The following is a 19287-nucleotide window of genomic DNA, read 5'->3' on the forward strand; positions in this document are numbered from 1 at the left end:
ATGTCAATTTGTGGGCACAGACTTGGCCTGATGGTTCAGTTGTGTGCCCATATAGGGGGCGGCTCAGGTTCAACTCCAGCCTGTGGCGTCATTCCCGCATGTCATTCCCTCACTCTCTCTCAGTCTCCTACTATATCCACTTTCTTCTCCTCTGTCAATAAGGTGTAAAAGCTCCAAAAAATATAACTTAAAAAAAATTATTGTCAATTTGCTTCCAGGTGACTTTGAGCAGACTATTTTCAAAGAATAATCTTTAAAATATTCAGATTTTATTAGCACCAAACGATAACAAAGAAACCAGGTGGGGCTTACCAAAACTGTAGCACAAAGCAGTCCCTTTATTTAATTTCTGGCAAAAAAAATCAATTTACTTTGAGAGTTTAATACTTTGGTAAGAGACAAATGCCTGTATTATATGCCATGCATTCAAATGGACAATTCCCAACCACCAGTACAGATCCTGCTGAAGAATATGAGCATGCTTCTGAAGGATCAGTCCAGTGGCACTCCAAAACACTGCCCAGATTGAGTGTCAAGAAAGAATTGAATATAAAAGTGCAGTACTTTTATTCATGTTTAATGAATTTATCCTGTTCAAGTATTCTTCAAAAAATACAGAAAATACATATTTATAAAACATTGTGGCGCTGGGCTTAACTGTACAAGTACAGGTCTAGCAACTACTCCCATGAGTCTTCAGAATTAGAAAATGCAGAGTAAATGCACCCAATGGGAAATGTACAGATGGACTTTTAGCCTCTCCATTTCAACTCTTATTTCTGGCATCGTATATACAGTTATACATGAAACAATTTAATAACATCATGATGTCATGAATATCAAGAATCAGAAACCCTAAATAATGCTGTTTTAATCTCTTGGATGCCTTATAAGAAAATTGGGTTGTTTTATTCTGCTCCTCCTTCTTCTATTAAACTCAATCTGCTGCAGCTAATGACGTTATAGAGACGCCTCATTTACCACGTTATAGTGACCCCTGTCAAACATGACAGACTGAAACTTCAATGCAAAACTCAGGACACTTAGAAGCCACTGAACAAACCTGCCCTTAAGAATCAAGTAAAACACTCATTTATGAACAACTACATCAAAAAGGCAAGTTTGCCTCCAGACTCCTTTGAGAAAAAAATAGGTGTTATAACCCGAAATACTGAGCAGCTTGCATCCGCTGTGAGTCGTCAGTACCAGAGTGCGATGCTTCGTCTTGCATTAAGATCAGATTCAGAGTCTTGGACACGGCAGAGTTCAGAATCAGACAGCAAGATTTAGAGCGACTCTGGGTTGCTCGGTTAGAGGAGAGAGACAAACCTGTCCTCAGGCGGTGGTGAGAGTAGGAGCAGCGCTGGCCACGGGGAGAGACGCTGTGTCAGAGGGAGTGACTTCCATCAGACAGTTTCCGTCATTGGAGGACTTCTCTCTGGGCGGGCCTGTGGAGCCAATTAGAAAAGTGGCGCTTGGATTACTAAAGTTTAGGCTCATTTATAAGAGTACAAACTGATATGTTCCAACACAATTTCTGATATCTTAGCTTCGGTATTGGTTGATACAGATTGCAGAAGTCCAAAGTGCAACAATTATGCAAAACCAGACATCTTAATATCTTAAAAAATCCATCCTCTGTACAGCGTGTGCAGATAGAGAAGTTAGCTATTCAAACTACTGCTCTGCCAGGTTTTGGGACACCAGTCTGAGTAGTTGCACCTGAATGCTTCGCTCATAAGTGGTAGCTCAAACTCAAAGTACTTCACTTATGTTATTATTCCATTTGACACAAAGTGCATATAGTATTTGACTTGCTAACTGGGCTGTCTGGGAGTTTTTGAAAGCGAAATGTGTCATTTGAGAGTGCACTAGTGTCGCTACTTTCCATCATGGCAGCAGCAAAATCAGGTAAATATTGAGCTGATGGAACTACAGTGTGCCATAAGAACAAAATTAAATTGCATGCAATTTTTAAGGAAATGAACGTTTTACTTTTCAGACCTTAGTAGCATCATGTTCACTCTGACAGCCTTCATCTTTAATATAGTTTAGTATATTTCCTGCCTGACTCACCACTCAGTGAAGAAACAACAACACAGTCATCCTCGTCATCATCCTCAGTGTCAGCCTGAAAACCGTCTGCCTCCATTGCTTCCGTCTGGAGAATACAATTGAGGAGGTTACGAGTATATCAACACATAACAGGCATTTTGATATGATATGAAATAAACAGGTGGATAAAGAGTGATCAGAATGATCAAGTCTCAAATCTGTCTCTTACCCGCTCGGTGTCAGTACATCGCTTCATGAACTTGGTGATTGACATGCTGCCTGTGCTCTTCCTCTTGTTGGAGGATGAAGGCGTGGTGGAGGAGGTTTGGGGTGTAGTGGGAGAGCTTCCCTGAGAGCCCGTAGCTGCCTGGGGTTCTTCACGGGTCTCTTCTCGGGCTCCTGGGGTGAGGTAGGTCCACTGGCAGGGCACAGGCAGAGCCTCCTGGCCTAAACGTGACAGGACTTCTGGGTGCACGTACCAGCAGCAGCGTCTGTAGATGGAGCGCTTCTCATACATGGCGTTTTTCTTGATGAGGCGCTTCACTTGTATTCTGATGAAAGAAGGATGGACATACTATTTATTAATAGATACTCTAAATTAAGTGTACTGTTGCTGGGCCAATTAAAACAAGATTTTAAATAGCAATACATACTTGTAAATTAAATACTAAAGCTTTAGTCTTTTATTCTTTTGATTTGATAACATCTTTTCACCTGGTGGGGATGTTTTCTGCTGGGCTCTGGGGGCTGGACAGAACAGGAGGAGATGAGGAGGTGGAGGAAGAAATCTGCTGACGACAACACTCCTGAAATTCACTGATGATCACTTTACTGCTGTTGATATTTCCATGCAGCAGAGGCAGAAGCTGATTGAGTACTGTGGGAGGAAGGAGCATCAGGTATTATTACTGATCATGAGGTCAAACAAACATTTTAAGTTTAAGTCATCACTCTTAAAATGAGAGGGATATTTGTAGACCGGCTGTGATCACTGAGCCAGGAAATAAATAGTTAACAATTTCCATGAAAATGTTAGTACTGGTGTTTTATAAACACATAAGAACCCTGAAGCCTGGTTTATACTTCTGTGTAGGATCGAGGCGGAGACCTACGCACATACCTCCTCCAAAATGTGACTACATGTCAACGTCCTGCTCCTGTGAACGTTTCAGGCAACAGCTACTACTATCCGTCTCATCTCTATCATCACTCTCTCTTATTCTCCTCTATCCCTCTTTCCAACCCCAACTCAGTCGAGGCAGAAGGTTGTCTAACGTGAGTCTGGTTCTGCACGAGGTTTCTGCCTGTTAAAGGAAGTTTTCCTTGCCGCTGTAACTTGCTGAATACTGCAATGTGCAATGCTCATGGTGGACTAAGATGAGATCAGATCAATTCCTCTCAGTAAGAAGGGACTGGACCGTATCCTGTCTTGATGTTGGGTCTTTGTTGATTATTTAACATAGAGTGGTCTAGACCTCCTATGTTTGTAAAAGCGTCTTGAGATAACGTTTTTTTGTGATTTGGCGCTATACGAATAAAGTTGATTGATTGATTCATGCGGACCGCAAGCCCTGTGATTGGTCTGCTTGACGGCATTGTATTTCTTGCATTTACAGCACTTCCAGAATTGCTGCACATCGGCCGTGCATTTCATCTCCTCCGATGCTTCCTCTCTATTCTTCCCTGTAATCATTGCTGTACGATAAACAGCAACATGTATCGGCTCTAAATTAACATAATACACTGTCATGGCTGTGAAAAAGCAAGCAGAGAACGTAGCGGTGCTAGAAGCAGGTGTGGTGGAAAATTACTGAGTTCATGTTCTGTGTAAGAGTGATAGAAACTGGTGCTGGTGCGGAGTTTCTCCAAGGCCACAGACGGGAGGTTTCCTGTACTCCCATCCTAGCTCTCTCTCATTGCTTGCTTACGTATCCTGTTATGCTCTCTCATGTGTCCTGTTTTTTACTCCGTCAATGATCTCTGTTAGACTAGATGATTTTACCTTTTTTGGAAGAGCTTCCTGTCATATGCCACACGTACTTCACTGGTTCATATACTCTGTTTAATGCACTTTCGGGGAAGGAAGCCTGACTTCGACTGAGAGAAGTTCACTCGTTGTCACTGCTTTCTCCCTCTTTGCAAAGAGTGTTGATAATAAAAACTCAACTAAAGACAACCATTTGTTTCTCCATAAGTTCATTTCATCGATCATGCTAACATCTTAACCTGAGCAAGAAGTTGCCATTACACAGGCGGCCCAACTACCAGAGAGACAACACTGCCCTCAAGCCTTTCGGCAGAGTATTGCTGCGGGACTCGGACACATCAGCACACAAGTATGTGGTGCTCATGTCTACGTCGGCCACTGCTGCGTAGGATCAATGCAGAAGTAAAAACCAGGCTTTAGGTACAAAAACATCAAAGTAAAAATATCCTCTAAAGGACTCTAGCTTTGCCGACATGTAGTATTTATATACTGGTATATATTTTTTAATTGAACACGTAAGGAAAGCATTTGTAAACACAACATTTAGTTTGCTGATCAGGGCAACTAGAGCAAGATGATCCATAGAACCTACAAGCAACAGTTACCCAGTCGCAGCCCTGAAGCACCTCTGTGAAGTCTGTTAACTATTGATCATGATCCTAATTCATCATCACATGAAGACACTGCTGTTCATTGACTTACATTGTGCTTCTCTCTCAGTCCTCTGTGAGATCTCCTCAGGTTTCGGGCTATTGTCTGTCTTAGGTAAGGGCTCGACGAGACACCTCGCATAAGGCTGGAGGAGCTGCAAACCAGCTCCTTCTCCCTCCCAAACGCAGCCCCTCACGACCGGCTCCAGCACCTTCATCTTCTTCTTGCTGGACATCAGCTCATCCCACTCCCTCGCTTTCAGTGTCTGTCGTAATTTCTGCTTCTCAAGGTCGCCACCCTCCTGCGACGACGCATGTGTTCAAGTGAAAAGAAAAGAGGGGGGAGAAGGTTAAAGAACTTTGTTGAAACAAGAAAGTCCAACCAACGATGGAAACAAAATAACAACGAGAAGAAGAAATATTGCAGTTCCCTTCATACCTCTTCTTCCGGCGCTCCCTCATCATCTGAAAGGTAGCCATGAGGAACAAAGAAGCCGTCGTCATCATCGTCGTCACCTCCTCCTTCCTCCTCATCTTCCTGAAATGATCAACAAGTCTTTAAAGTCAGGGGGGGCATCGAACATACTGAGAAACAATTCCCTATTTATAACTGTGAACCAGGTTTGTAAATGACGAAGCGTTTCACAACAATCCAAAACTAAGTCAGTGCAGAATGACATCAGCAGCAACCATAGACTCTATAAATAATGGATGTAGTATCCGTGACGTCACCCATCTGCTCCCGAGAGCTGTTTTGAAGCCAATCGTCAGCGGGAGCCATATTGGAAATGCTGAAATCAACCTAACTTCTGTCGAGCTAGTGTGAGGTAAAGAGGCGGGCTTTGAGCCTCCAAGCCAACAGCTACAGTGTTCCCGCCTGTCAGTCAAGTCAGTCATGTCCTTAAATGGGCAAAACTCGCATTATAAAAAAATTCACCCCCGTACAGTGTGTGCCGATAGACAATGATCTCTTCAGACCGAAGCATTTTTTTTAACCAGGCTGTAAACATGTTTATTAATGCTCCAAAGTTCGTCTTTTTTGAATGGGTGTGTATTAGGGCTGTCAACGAATATTCTAAATTCGAATATAGATTTCAATATTTTAAAAAAAACGGAGATTCGATCGTGAAAATTAATATTCGACTGTGGAAAAAAACATCAGCGGCTGCTTTGCGAGTGGGCGCACTGCATGACTGCTCAGGGACAGGTCACAGGAGTCACACATGCACAGCGTGAAGCAGACGGCAGAGAGAAATCCTTCCGTCCCCGGATCCTCAGTGCGCTCTGAACACATCTTTTCCTCTGTTGGGAACATAGTGAATAAAAAGAGATCGGCACTGGCCTCTTCACATGTCGACTGTCTCGTGTTTTTGGCAAATAACCTGTCAGGCCTAAGACCCTACATTGACAGTGGACTAAAAGAGCCTGACAATCAGTGACACTGGGATAAAATGCAGTTTTTCCTCTCTTTTTTTTATACAAGCGCCAAGAATGTAAGTGGACTACTTTATTGTTTTTAACTTCAATTAATGTTAATAATATTTGCTTCAATCACTGAATGAAGCCTGCCTATATTAGGGACAAGAGTCGGAACCTTTAATTGCTCGCACAAGTCTTGTTCAGCACTCACTCAGCGCATTATGCACAGAGAGGGGAGGGGGCGAGCGAGCGAGCGAGCGAGCTAGAGGTCTATGGTCTTAAAGGTGTTACGGTATAGACCATTAGGTCATTTACTTGTTTTGTAATGTGTAGGTATGTTTTAGGCATGTTATATCTTAAATAAAAATACATATACAAGTAGTTATGTCTCCTTGTATTAGTTTGTCCACCTGTTATTGACATAATGCGCTAATATAGATATTCGAATGGTTCGAATCTATGGGGGTTTTTTTTAGAGCGAATATTCGAATGTCATTTTGGAGCAATTTTGACAGCCTAGTGTGTATGTGGTTTCCTGTGTTTGTGCAGCCAGCCTCAAGGGGACTGCAGTTTATAGCACTTCCGCATGGGCTTCATATTTTGAGACTGGAGGTTGCTGCTTGGCAGACACAAGCTGCACAAGAAGGATCTGTAACTGTAAAAGAAGGTTCACATATGACATGTTGCACTTTGATTACTGCATTATCAGGAGGGACGTACTGTAGGACCTCTGTCTCTCTCACCTGCAGCAGAGCATGTCAGCTGCCACAAGCTATGCAGCAAGGTTACAGAGTGAGTGAAGATTTATCATTGATCCCGACTGGCAATCTCATACGAATAAAAAAATAAAGAATGTACAAATGGGGAATAATTAAACTTGGGTGGCTGCAAATATACTTGGGCAGCCTGCCCAGGTATCATCTACGCGCTGGGAACATGATTTCCTTTTTGTGAAGACTAAGCATAATTTGATTGGTGTGTTTTGTTTCTTCATCAAATTCAAATATCTAGATAATTCTTACTTTTTACTTTTATTCTTGCTTCAGCAAAACAACCTTCTTTCAAAGCATTCTGTGTTTTGGTGCTTTATAAAAAGGTAATATAGAAACAGTTTTATTTTCATCACATTAGATACAACTGCTCTGAACACATTTGATGAACCTGATTTTATTGGTTTTTATGACCTATGACGTCAAACAAGACATGTGATGTCGAACAAGATGCCAAAAGCAGGCTGTGCCGTCTGCTGTTTTTAAAAAGGGAAATAGATTTTTTTGTCTCATCAGTTTGAGTCAGTGTTGTAGTACTCGAGTCCAGGACTGGAGTAGTTGTTTTGCAGGACCCGTGACTCGACTTTGACTCAAGCACTGATGACTCGGACTCGAGCATTAACTGCATAAGGACTCAGATGATAGAGAGGAGGACTCGGGCTTATATATTGATAAAGACGGTTTTTTTTTTAAGACGCCACCAGACAAGCATTTTTCTTTAAAAGATTTCACAGTAAATGCAGCGATAGCAGAGCAACATGTTGGCGATTTAAGAGACCCATCATGGAAAGGAAAGAGACAAGCTCAAACCTTAACAGACATCTGTCCAGGATGAACCCAAAAGTAAGAGAGATGCTCAAGTTTCTTGATACCGTTCATCACTTTAATGTGTTAGCATAACGGTAATATTAGCTACTAAAATAACGAAACCATTGGGTCTGAGTTGTTTGGTTAGTTAAAATCCTGATTAATAGTATCTGGGCTGAGTTATTTGGATACCGGCAGTGATCCCAGTGCAGCAGAATCTCTGAGCGCATCCCCTAATTAACAGAAGTGCGGCGCGCATTTACGTACGCCACACAGCGCTGTGACTTCATTCATAAATTTATCTCCAGACACACAGTTTGACCGTGTCTACTTTCCTAAAATCAAAACTGAAAATCAAACCGCCCACGGTGCATGGGGAGAGTGGATCGTACACAGGATCAAACACATTTCAAGTGTCCAGGAAAAACTGCAGTTTCTCTGAAGTCTTATTAAACTAAAAAGGTTTCTCACAAAAATCTGTAGCGTCCTCGTGCTCGAACGTCTTCTGGTAAAAAAAAACATTCACCTTTCCTGTTGTCGGCCCCTTACCTGCCCATCAAGGTGCAAAACTATCAAACTGAGTACTAAAGTAAAGTAATGATAACAGACATAACATTGCCCTTAATATAAACAACAAATAATACATGAAAAAATAAATGATTATGTAAATAAAATGATGGAAATAGCTCCAACACTAATGTTAATGAAAGAAATGTGTTTCCTACACATCCAAAAGTTCCCACACAGTCAGTCCAGGATCAAACAGTCAATAGTTTGAATTGAAACAGCTGCCCTCCTTGTAATAAATAATATTACCAATGAGGGCTCGACTTGGACTCGGACTCGACTACAGCACTGGTTTGAGTTCTCCCTCGTTTGTATTGTTTTCTTAAAGGATTGTATTACAATGAAACTCACCCCTTCACTATGTGACAGGGACTCTCCTGGTTCCTCCTCCTCCCATTCTTCATCACTGTCCACCTCATAGTCCAGTAGATCCTGTAGTGAAACATAGATTTTAGTCTCACAGGTTTAAAATAAAGCAAACAGAAAAGTTGCAAAAAAATTAACCAAAGCTGAGATTGTGAAAATGAAAGAAAAAACCAGGAGAGCTTTAAAATCCTATGTGAAGGAGCCTTTACCTTGTCCTGTCTGAGAGGGCAGCGAGCTGAGATGTGTGAACTCTCCTTACTCCAGGTGCCCCAGTAGGCTGGACGGTAGTTTGCATGGAACTGAAGCAGCTTCATCGGTCCATAGCGTTTACGATCCGGTACACCGTCAGGTTTGGGGCCTTCCACTGTTACACAATCACTGAGGAAGCATCAAACAAGGAGGAGATGGAGCATGAATTGTACGGTTGATTTTAAACATGAACTGTGTAAGAACAGGAATTGACACAATGACACAATGCTTGAGCTTTTGCATACAGCTGTGAAAAACATTGAGCAATACAACCACAAACTTTGTTTGGAGTCAGGCAGGTTTAAACTAACAAAAAATGAAAAACTAAGATCAATTTTTTCATTTTTTAGTGCAGCTACATATAGTGCTAAATATTATATATTAGATAGATAGATAGATAGATAGATAGATAGATAGATAGATAGATAGATAGATAGATAGATAGATAGATAGATAGATAGATAGATAGATAGATAGATAGATAGATAGATAGATAGATAGATAGATAGATAGATAGATCATGGAGTCTGGTGTTTCTCTGTATAATGTAGTCCTATAGTATAACTTTATAACTAACACGGTATGAAATAAACCAATCTGAAGTCCCTGTCAGCAGACACAAACAGAGACAGCTGACTCATATGATTGATTCCTCCACAGGTTGAACGTGCACTCAGAGATCAGCATGTTATGTTTTATTTTAGGACACAGGTGTCATAGGGACGACCTCACCTGTAGAGAATAAAAGAGACGCACTCCGCTGAATGTTTAAGTCCATTTTTCTTCTTGTGCCGTTTTGGCGGCTCCTTTTCCGCTGAACAGGACTGGATTTTAATAAAACGTCGCCAATACGTCGTTTTAATGTTGCATTTAAAAATGATAACAGTGTTCTTCATTAAAACACCATCTGACTCTGACGGGACCTGGGGCGGTACATAAATGCGCGCAGGACGCTGCCTTGTACTTTCAAATGACGGAGAAACTCTGCACAGGTGTCACTCATTTCTCATTTACAAGTTGCGCCTGACATATTCATAATGCACCGGCCCCTTTGAGGCAGAGACAATAGAAAACCTCTGTAGCGTAGCCTTCAAGATTAGATTAACCGTGACACTTTAAGCTTGTAATAGTGAAACCAGTTAATCCCAACATCCCTATACACTACAATTAAATATGACAGTTCAACTCGCCGCAAGTAGCTATACACACACTGGGATGAATATCACTGTTATCACATCCCCTCTGTGCATGCATTGCTCGTTGTGGGAGCTCTATTTTGTGGTTTATTCTGCACTTATGCCATAGTTTAGTAAGTTCAGCTGGTTGTTCTGAATGCTATTCTGTAACATTACCACGTTGCTTTGGATCATTTTGATATTCAAAGTATTTAACATATCCTCTTGTGGAGGCCGACTGCTGTACAAACAGAGGGCAGGTGAAAACAAATTCAAACTCCTGAAGTTTTCAGAACAAACTGCTGCTTGAAAAAGTTAACAGATGGAGCTGGTTGGTGTGTGTACAAAAGAGAAGAGGTGCATGTGTGTGTGTTTCTCACTTCATGAGTTGTATTCAGGTTTAAATCAATTAAGTTAATTATTTTCTGAGCTCCTCTTTAAGTACGTATTGCCTATGTCAACTTCTTATTTCAGAAGGTTGAAAACATAACTGGTCAGTGGATTGTTCAGTCTATCTGCCACATGGCCAGTGAGTCAGGAAGTTAACTTTGGGTCCTTTATGTAGGTAAGAAGTACAGATCAGCTGACACCAGATTTCCAACCAGATCTGTGTTCAGTCAGTCCTTCTTCATGTTCCAGTTTGGCTCTGTGCTATTTCATCCATTAACAATCACCAGCTACGTTTTCAGAGTGCTATACAAAGCGGCTATACCAGACACCCTTGGCAGTAATTACAGAATCAATGGTTTTCTATCTCCATAATGAGCTTCTCCTCATACATGTTGAGGTTAGTGGCCTCTTAAAACCTCAGACCTGTAGACTCCAGGCCTGGCTTTGATTATTGTGACTGCTTGTAGTCAGATGAACATGGAGTGAAACGTCAAAACGGAGTGTTTTATTTTGAAAATGTATCTATTTAATGCATTTTCGATGTCTGACTTCCTGTCTCACTTGATCTGCCCTGTGCTGATTGATGTGGCGTGCGTCGGCATTAGGAAAAAATAGAAGTCTTGCCTATCTGGTGTGCAGAACTCCAGATTGCCGGAGCTAGGAGGTAACAGAAACACAACAGAGTGGAGGCAGTGGAAGCAAAAACATTGACTATAGTGAAACCTATCAGCTACAATACTGCAACAGAGCGTAGAATGGATTGTACACAGATCTGTTGGAAGTTCCTTGTTTGTGAGAGGTTCATTAAAGTAGCCAGCTTCAACTTGACTCGACTTTAGAAGTAACGTTACATCGTAGACCCACAAGATTCAGAATCAAAAAGCTCCAGTGTTATTGAAAAACGCAGAACCTGGTCCTTAAAAAAACAATTTTCATATTTTATGTATTTATCTGATCCAAACATCACAATCAAAGAATGGAGAACATCCACATTTGGGCTATAACTTGTGAGGTCAGTGCACTCAGGCCTACAACAGTATGCAAATTAAGATTATAACTACTGTCATTCTCACCTGGAGGCTTCAGGCTGTCTGGGATTGGTGGGTCCTGTCGAGCGGGGCTTTTGTTCGATCCAGTCTTTTATTCCATACACGTTGTCATCGGGGTTCAACAAACACCGATCCAGGTCCTCCAGGGCAGATTCGTCACAGTGAACCCTGCACAATGGTGCCAGGTACACGTTTTCCTTGATCTCAAAAGGTGCAAACTTTCCACATGCTGCTGCAAGGGTCTGTAGAAAGAGTCAAAAGAAAAAGTGATGGGCTTGTTATTTGTGCTAAATAACTAGATTAACAGAAATGGGGTGCATACTGAATGAGGGGATGTTCTCAAATCCAAAAACAAAACCTTTTTTACTTATGTGAATGATGCACCAAGGCTGTAAAAAATAAAACCCAGCTTTTATGCAACAAAGTAGGGCTGGTCGATATGGCCCATAAATTAAAATCAGATCTTTTCACACCACAGCAAAAATCGACTCAAACAAGTTGTTAGCCCCTGGGCGATTACGTTATCTTTGTGGTCATCAGGAAAGTAAGCGGTTTGGAGACAGACACTTCACAAAGCACAATCGTCCTTGACATAACAAAACGTCAAAAACCAGCCCTTTGGCAATCCTTTCATGTGAAGAGTTGGACAGATGAGGCAGGGTAACTTATGCAAAACACTTGCAGTTGGGTAGCACATTTTATTTATTTAAATTAATTTAACCAGGAAAACCACATTGAGATTAAGAATCTCTTTTACAAGTGGGTCCTGGCCAAGATCGGCAGCAGCAAGTTCCAGTAGAATTACAGACAAAAAACACAGAATTCTAAAACATGATGACATACCATGGGTTTCAGAACAAAAGTCTTCAGTCAAAGCATCTACAATCTGGTGCATCTTCCTCAAAAGCTTTCAGTCTGCTTTTAAAACATTTAAGAGACAAGCTCACTCAAACCCAGGCTCTCCTGCAGCAGGTCAATAATTTCAACCATGTGGATAAACCTGGGCTTTTCTACTCTATACGGGGAACATAATGCAACCTTAGTTACTGCACAGAGAACATTTGAGTGGTATTTATTACTAGAGGTTATCACGCTAACTTATGTTGCTCACTAAGATGTACAGAACATGGTGCTGGATTTTGTATATTTCAGCAGGAATAATTCCACTAGTTTATTTTGGGGTTAGAGAATTAAGTTCACAAGTTGAATTATTTACAATTATTATTTCACTTCTTTATGTTTGTATGTGTAACATTGTATTTTATTTTTTATTCCTCCCCGTCTTAATTGTGAACATTAGTTCCTTCCTGTCATTGTTGCAGTGGGGACAGATATTGCTACAGCTACAGCTTTAGCAAGTTGTAGCTGTTGTGATCTTGGAGTGAAGAGCTATGTTGCACTCTTTTCTGTGGTGGTGTTGATTAGAGTTGAATAGAGAAGACAAATGTTGCAAGACATATTGTAGCTCGCTTATAATCCAAAGCCAGAAGAAGTGGAGGTTATTAACCAAGAAAGGGGTTACAGTATCTTTAGTGATATGCAGCACGGCTGTCAGTAAGTTATTCACCATGTCCCTTTCATACCCATGCAATTGGAAAATGGTTCTACAAATGTTTGCTGCTTTTTAGTGGGTGTTTGTAGGCTGAAGCAGTCTTGTGCGACACATTTCTCTCACTTGGCTGCATGCCGGTTTAAGATATTAAAATAAATTGGGTGTTCTGGGTGTTAACAGCCTTTGAACAAACTTTGCAGCCAGCTGTGGTCTGTTTGTGGTCTGACGCTGCAAAACTGAACAATGCTTTTTATTTTAACTCTTTGTTAACACTGGCAGCCATGTTGTTGTTTGTGTGTCTCAGTAAGGAGTAAACAAGAGGGGAGGGTGTGAACTTCAGGAGCAAAAGAGGTTAAAGGAGGAAATTGAAGAGAAAATCTAAATTTTTAGTTTTAAAATCAACCTTAACCACAAATACAAGTTAACTGATTTAAACTGAATTGATTTATTGCCCGGCCCTACAACACAGTAGTGCTCATATGAACACTTTGGTTATGAACTCCAAAAGATAAGAGGGACGAACTGAAGCTAATGCAAAACGTAATGCAGTGGTCCTCGTAAGTGATGCATCTACTAACCTTTGGAGCCTGTTGGATCTTGGGTTTCTGAAGAAACCGTGTGATTTCGGCTTTCTCAGCTTTGAGGCGCTGTGAACAAACACACATTTGTCAACAGACAAGTCAATAAAACTGTCGGATACAAATCCAGAATCAGAAACGTTGCAGCATCGTGCCAGGTCGGTACTGCAGTTTTCTGCTTCAACTTACATCCTTCTCCTCTTTCATCCGTTTCTCCTCCTCCTTCTGTTTCTTCTCCTCTTCTTTCTTGCGTTTTTCTTCAAGCTTTGCCCTGAAGACAGATTCAATTAACACATCAGTTCACTAAATCCTCAATAACATCATGATTTACTGAACTGAAATCTGTCACACATACATAAGTCTTGGACGCATTACTCACTCAAGCTTTGATTTACGTTGCTCCTCTTTTACTTTTAACCTCTCAGCTTTTTCTTTATCCTCCTTCTCTTTCTTTTCTCGTTTCTCTCGCTCCTCTTTTTCTTTCTTCTCTTGTTTTTCCTTTTGTCGCTCCTCTTTCAGCTTTCGAGCCTCTTCTTTCTTTTTCTCCTTTGCAGCTTTAGCCTCTTCTTTCTGGCGCTCTTTTTCCTGTCGCTGCCGAAGCTTATCGTCTTGTTCTTGTGAAGTCTACGAGTTCAAATGTTCAGTTCATACAATTTATTCGATGACCAATTGAAATTAAAAGACATAGTGATTGAGGAATCTGACATGTAAGGAAGCAGGTTGTGTGTCAGACCATAAACTGACAATTAGGACATTTGAAACACATTTCAAAATGGGTTGCAGTGTGTAAATCAAAACGCTCACCTTCAAAGAGCGTCTCTTGATCTTTTTCTCATCAGCTGATATCTTCGGAGTCCTTTTTGGCTCCTATGAGGACAGGACAAAAGAAAAAAAAATGAGAATTGATTATAATCGTGATTATATGTCAGTCACTACACACATCCCTCAGTGGTGTGGATCCTGGAGATGTACTTACTGCAGGTGTAGAAGTGGGTGTCGGGTCATCAGTCTTGGACTCCTCTGGTGAGCTTTCAGATGAGGAGCTGACTGATGACGCAGACAGCGTGGACCTGTTTCCTAAACTGGAAACATTTCCTGACTCATCTTGATCCTCTGGCTCGCTGTCAGAATCCTGTGTTAGGTCAAGCTGAGACACAGATGCTGTCTGATCCCCATCTTCTTCCTCTTCCTCTTCCTCTGCCTCTTCTTCTTCTTCCTCCTCCTCCTCCTCCTCCTCATCACTGTCTACTGTGCAGTCTAAAGTTTGTGTTTTAGGGGTTTGATCAACAATGCTGGATTTCCCTGAAGAGGCAGTTTTGTCTTTGTCCTTAGTTGGGAGGCAGGGAGAGGCAGGAGCAGGTGAAACAAGGCGCTTTTTGGGAGATTGACTCTTGTCCTCAGTGAGATCTATTACCATGTTCTCATCAGAGCATGCAGGGCGCCTACGGCTGAGGAAGCCATCAAGGGGCCCACGGCCATTCACCAAGGGTTGTTTGCTGAGTACGGGGAGCGCAGAGGAGTCATTCTCATTCTCCCTGTCCAGCGTTTCTCCTTCAGGGCAGACATTCGCACAGGGGCGTTTAGGCGGCTGATTTTCTTTAGGTTCAGGATTCAGACGTTTGAATGGAAGACGAGCTGAAATAGAATAAACAAAACAATTATATTCAAAAGATGACTACTGCAATTTCTGTAGTCAATTTCTGTAAGGTTTGAGGATAGACCCATGACTGGATTCTACCTTGTAACTTCTTATTATGCTGATAATGTAAGAAACTAAAAGGAGTTGGGATTTCATTACAAATGTGCAAATGCAGACATTATTAGATTGAGTATGCAATGATTCATTATAATGATTATAACAACTTAATGTTGTATTTACCTTGAATGAGTTTCTTGTTGGCATTGTTACTCGACTTACAATCCATGCCTGCGAGAGCAAAAACAGAAAAACAGAGGAACAATGAGCATGAAGATCAATCAATGCAACATTTTGACAACCAATGCACTGAGCCTTTTGTGATGGATCAAAACACAACGTTGATTTGGGTACTAAATATATTGAAGATGATTGGCAGATGGCTATAGACTCGGTCCAGGGTTCCCATTCTTTTCCAGACATCATTTTCCAGGACATTTTCAGTGAAGTTTTGAACTCTCTCAGAGATTTAAAAAAGTTTAAACTGTCTTCCTACGTGGCGATGTCTATTGTGATCAGCGATGTCTACAATGTGCAGTTTCTGTGCAGCTGTCACTCCTTTTGTTCCATTTGTTTTCACTATAAGGAGTTTGCACTCCTCCTAGCTACAGTACGGTAATTGAGCTCTCAGCCTGCAGGGAAAGTTGTGAGGCACAGACCCCCCAAGCTCTCTGCTTGACTCTGCTGGTCACTCTTTAGCTTAAATATAGGACTCTTTGAATCAAAAGAGCACTCTACAAGGTTCATTTACCATATAATATAAACAATAATCCCCCATTTTCTGTGAATGCACTCAGCTTTCAATGAATGGGAATGCGTTTTTGTAATCATGTCAGGTCGCATGCAGTCATGTTGGAATAATTTTCCAGGACAATACGTGATTTTCCAGGAAATTTGACGTTTTCTCCCATTTTCCAGGTGTTTTCCAGTACTGGAAAACTGGTCAATGGTTTTCCAGGTTTTCCAGGACGTGTGGGAACCCTGTCGGTCAGATCCACTTTCACATGTAACAAACTAAGGGAGTCGCAGTACAAAGATCCTTCCTCACTTTGAGAAAAAAAAAAGTCCCGGAGCGCTGTTCAGGTGCGCTATCATTGTATGCACCCCACAGAGGACAGATTTAAAATAGTAGTTACTTTTGATTAAAAAATTGCAGTAAATGTTTTCTCTGCAATTTTTCACTTTGAGAAGTAATCTCCGGGGCTGGATCGGAACCTCTGGTGGGCCAGTTTTGGCCCCCAGGCCGTATGTTTGACAGTGGCGGTTCTACACCAATTTTACTGGGGGGGCAGGCTGGGGCCAAGGGTGTTGTCAGAGGGACACATTCAACCCTGACAAAAGAGACTGAGAAGGGGCGAGGACCAACTTAGAACAAACTAGCAAAAAAATCAGTGCATCCCTATATACAAGACAATTATACTACTGTATACTATATCAAAATGCAGACTGACAGCAGCTGTTTGGCTGTTTACACTCAACATGAGTCCCTTAGCTCTCTAAGGAACTGGAACCAAGTGCCACACGCATGTGTTCCGCCTGTAACATTGGCGCGATACCGAAGCTTTTTTTTTTTATTGTATAATATTTGTTTGGTGTGGAGGGGGGGCCACAGGGGGGGTCCAGGTTCAGTTTTACAGGGGCACTGGTTCCTGTTGGCCCCTCCCCAGAACCGCCACTGCTGTTTGACACCCCTGCCTAAACTCACATGTGGACTGGAAACAACATATTATATTATCTATGAACATATCTGTTCATTGTCTATTTAGATTCAATTCCATTGTTTGCTGTTTTTGTTTGTTTGTTTTTTGTTTCTATTTGCTTATTTAATTTAACATTTTATTTTTATCTACGAATTTACTTTATTTAATTTCTACTAGTGTTGTCATTGTCATTTTTATTACTATTATGTTATGCAGTCAATGTTTGTATTGGATGTACTGTATAGCGGTTTTGGGTGGGGGGGTGCTGTGCACAGTTGTGTGTGTTGTAATTTTCTTTGTTTGAACTCAATAAAAGGTTGTTTAAAAAAAAACAACAACAACAACACAACGTTATCTTGAATTAAACCCACTCAGCATATTCTGTATTGTTGAGACTCCACTTGATGCTAATGTACCGTGTGCCCTCAAATCCAATCAGTCTTAGGATAAACACCCAGGGGGAGAGCAAAGAAGCAATAAACATACTATTCATGTATTCACGTTACGGTGTGACGTCGAGTGTAATGGTTACGTTTGGTTTGCTCTCCCGCCAACAGGTCGGTGTGTGTCGGTGCTGCAGGCCCAGTGGAGCCCGCAGGGAGAGGACCTCTTAGTGCTGTCAGGCCAATGAAACAATACAAACTACTGTGCTGAAAACTCTACGGCAAGGGTGAACTGTGAATTTAAGAGAGTAACAAAGTAAAGACACTTCGGTGTGTGTGTGACAAGGAGAAGCGGACAGAGCAGTGTGGAGCCTGAAACATCTGAACAGCTTTCATGTGAGATGCTAGCTAATCCTGTAACTGCGTAACCCTGCTAGGGGAACAAGCTATTTAGCCAAGCTTGCTAGTAGAGCCAAAAGCTTCAGACTTCCTATTGGGAGAAGAGTAGAAGGCCTGTTAATGCATAAAACAGGTACTTTACTCAACACAAAGGACATGTCTTTCTTTATTTTGTCGTTTGCTCATAATATTAGCAATAACAGGGTAACAAGTGAACTCTCCATGGTGGACTCTTTGAGTACCAATGAACAATCATCTACCCAACTTTTAACAATAAACCTGGAGCTTTCTGAACCCACACCATGAGGAAACCGTCATTGTATCCTTATCAATGTCAACTTTAATACTTTATATGGTTTGTCATTACTTTGTACACACTTAGTCAAAACAAAGAGTCCCAAAACAGTAAACAGGCAGATCATTTCCATACAAGTTGTTCCCTCCATCTGAGGCCCTGCTCGTCATGCATTAGCCTTAACTTTACCTCTTCTCCGGGGAGTCGATGCAGCTAAGTGTCCGTCCACAGGAGGGTTCTCCGCCGCCAACATCCCAAACACTCAGCCGGTAAGATTCTCACCAGCAAAACAACGGTAAGGTTTGCTTTACGGAGTCGGATATGTCCCCCAATGAGCAACCAAATATGACGCTAGACTTCAAATAACATTTATTTAACTTTAAACATAACTTAAAATGTCTTCCTCAGCTCCTACATACTCCTCGGTGTTCCCCGCTGCCTGCCTCGCGCTCCTCAGTCGGAATTGGCGGGAGTGTGTCACTTCCATCAATAACCGTCTCTGATTGGTCAGAAGCTGTTTCCGGCCAGCAGAAGGAGCGTTTGTTTTATGCACCTGTGTTAAACGCAGGGCTCTTCTTCTTCTTCTTCTTCTTCTTCTTCTTCTTCTTCTTCTTCTTCTTCTTCTTCTTCTTCTTCTTCTTCCTCTGCTTCTTCTTGTAAACAGCTTTTAGGTGCATACCACCTCCTACTGTACAAGAGTGTGTATCAACATATCAATTCCTACTTAAATTCTTCCTATCAGTCTTGTGATAGGAAAATATAGAGTGCCCTCCTGACTGCTCTTATACCCTCTGCCTCCCCCTCTGTTCCCAGCAGTCCTGTGAGACTCCACTCGTGTCCTGCAGCTCTAACCCTCTCCTAGAGCTGCTCTCGTTCAGCTGCACACCTGTTACAGTTCAGAATCACATTAAGGCGTTTTTGACCAGGAACTTTAGCCCGGAACTAGGGACTTAATCCCTGAACTACGTGTGTTTTCGACCGGAGGAACCAGGGTACCTTTCTAAGGTCCTGGGACTTTCGGTTGAACGTAACGGCGTGTTTGTGGAGTTTACACAGTTGTTGAAACACAGAGAGAGCTCCTGGGAATGCAAACTAGGTGAGTTTTTTATTAAGATTTCAAAAATATTATTTAATATACATTTTTTTCTCAATATGTCACTGGCCTGATTTGCACAATCTACCTGGGACTTCAGCCCGGGG

At 41.6% G+C, this 19287-nt stretch overlaps 1 protein-coding gene across 1 annotated transcript; it reads right to left on the minus strand.

Annotated features, from left to right (window-relative positions):
- Positions 1–318: 318 nt before the first annotated feature.
- On the minus strand, positions 319–18596 carry chaf1a (chromatin assembly factor 1, subunit A (p150)). Its single transcript, XM_034710816.1, has 16 exons — positions 18277–18596; positions 15494–15541; positions 14591–15249; positions 14419–14481; positions 13994–14238; positions 13804–13885; positions 13615–13683; positions 11509–11726; positions 8831–8999; positions 8607–8687; positions 5132–5230; positions 4745–4994; positions 2770–2932; positions 2285–2606; positions 2077–2161; positions 319–1448 (listed from the first exon to the last, which is right to left on the minus strand). Exons 1-16 carry the CDS (start codon positions 18338–18340, stop codon positions 1336–1338), a joined length of 2730 nt encoding a protein of 909 aa, XP_034566707.1. The 5' UTR covers positions 18341–18596; the 3' UTR covers positions 319–1335.
- Between the last annotated feature and the right edge of the window lie 691 nt (positions 18597–19287).

Source organism: Notolabrus celidotus, chromosome 2 (assembly GCF_009762535.1).
Source record: "Notolabrus celidotus isolate fNotCel1 chromosome 2, fNotCel1.pri, whole genome shotgun sequence".
Classification (NCBI taxonomy): Eukaryota; Metazoa; Chordata; class Actinopteri; order Labriformes; family Labridae; genus Notolabrus; species Notolabrus celidotus.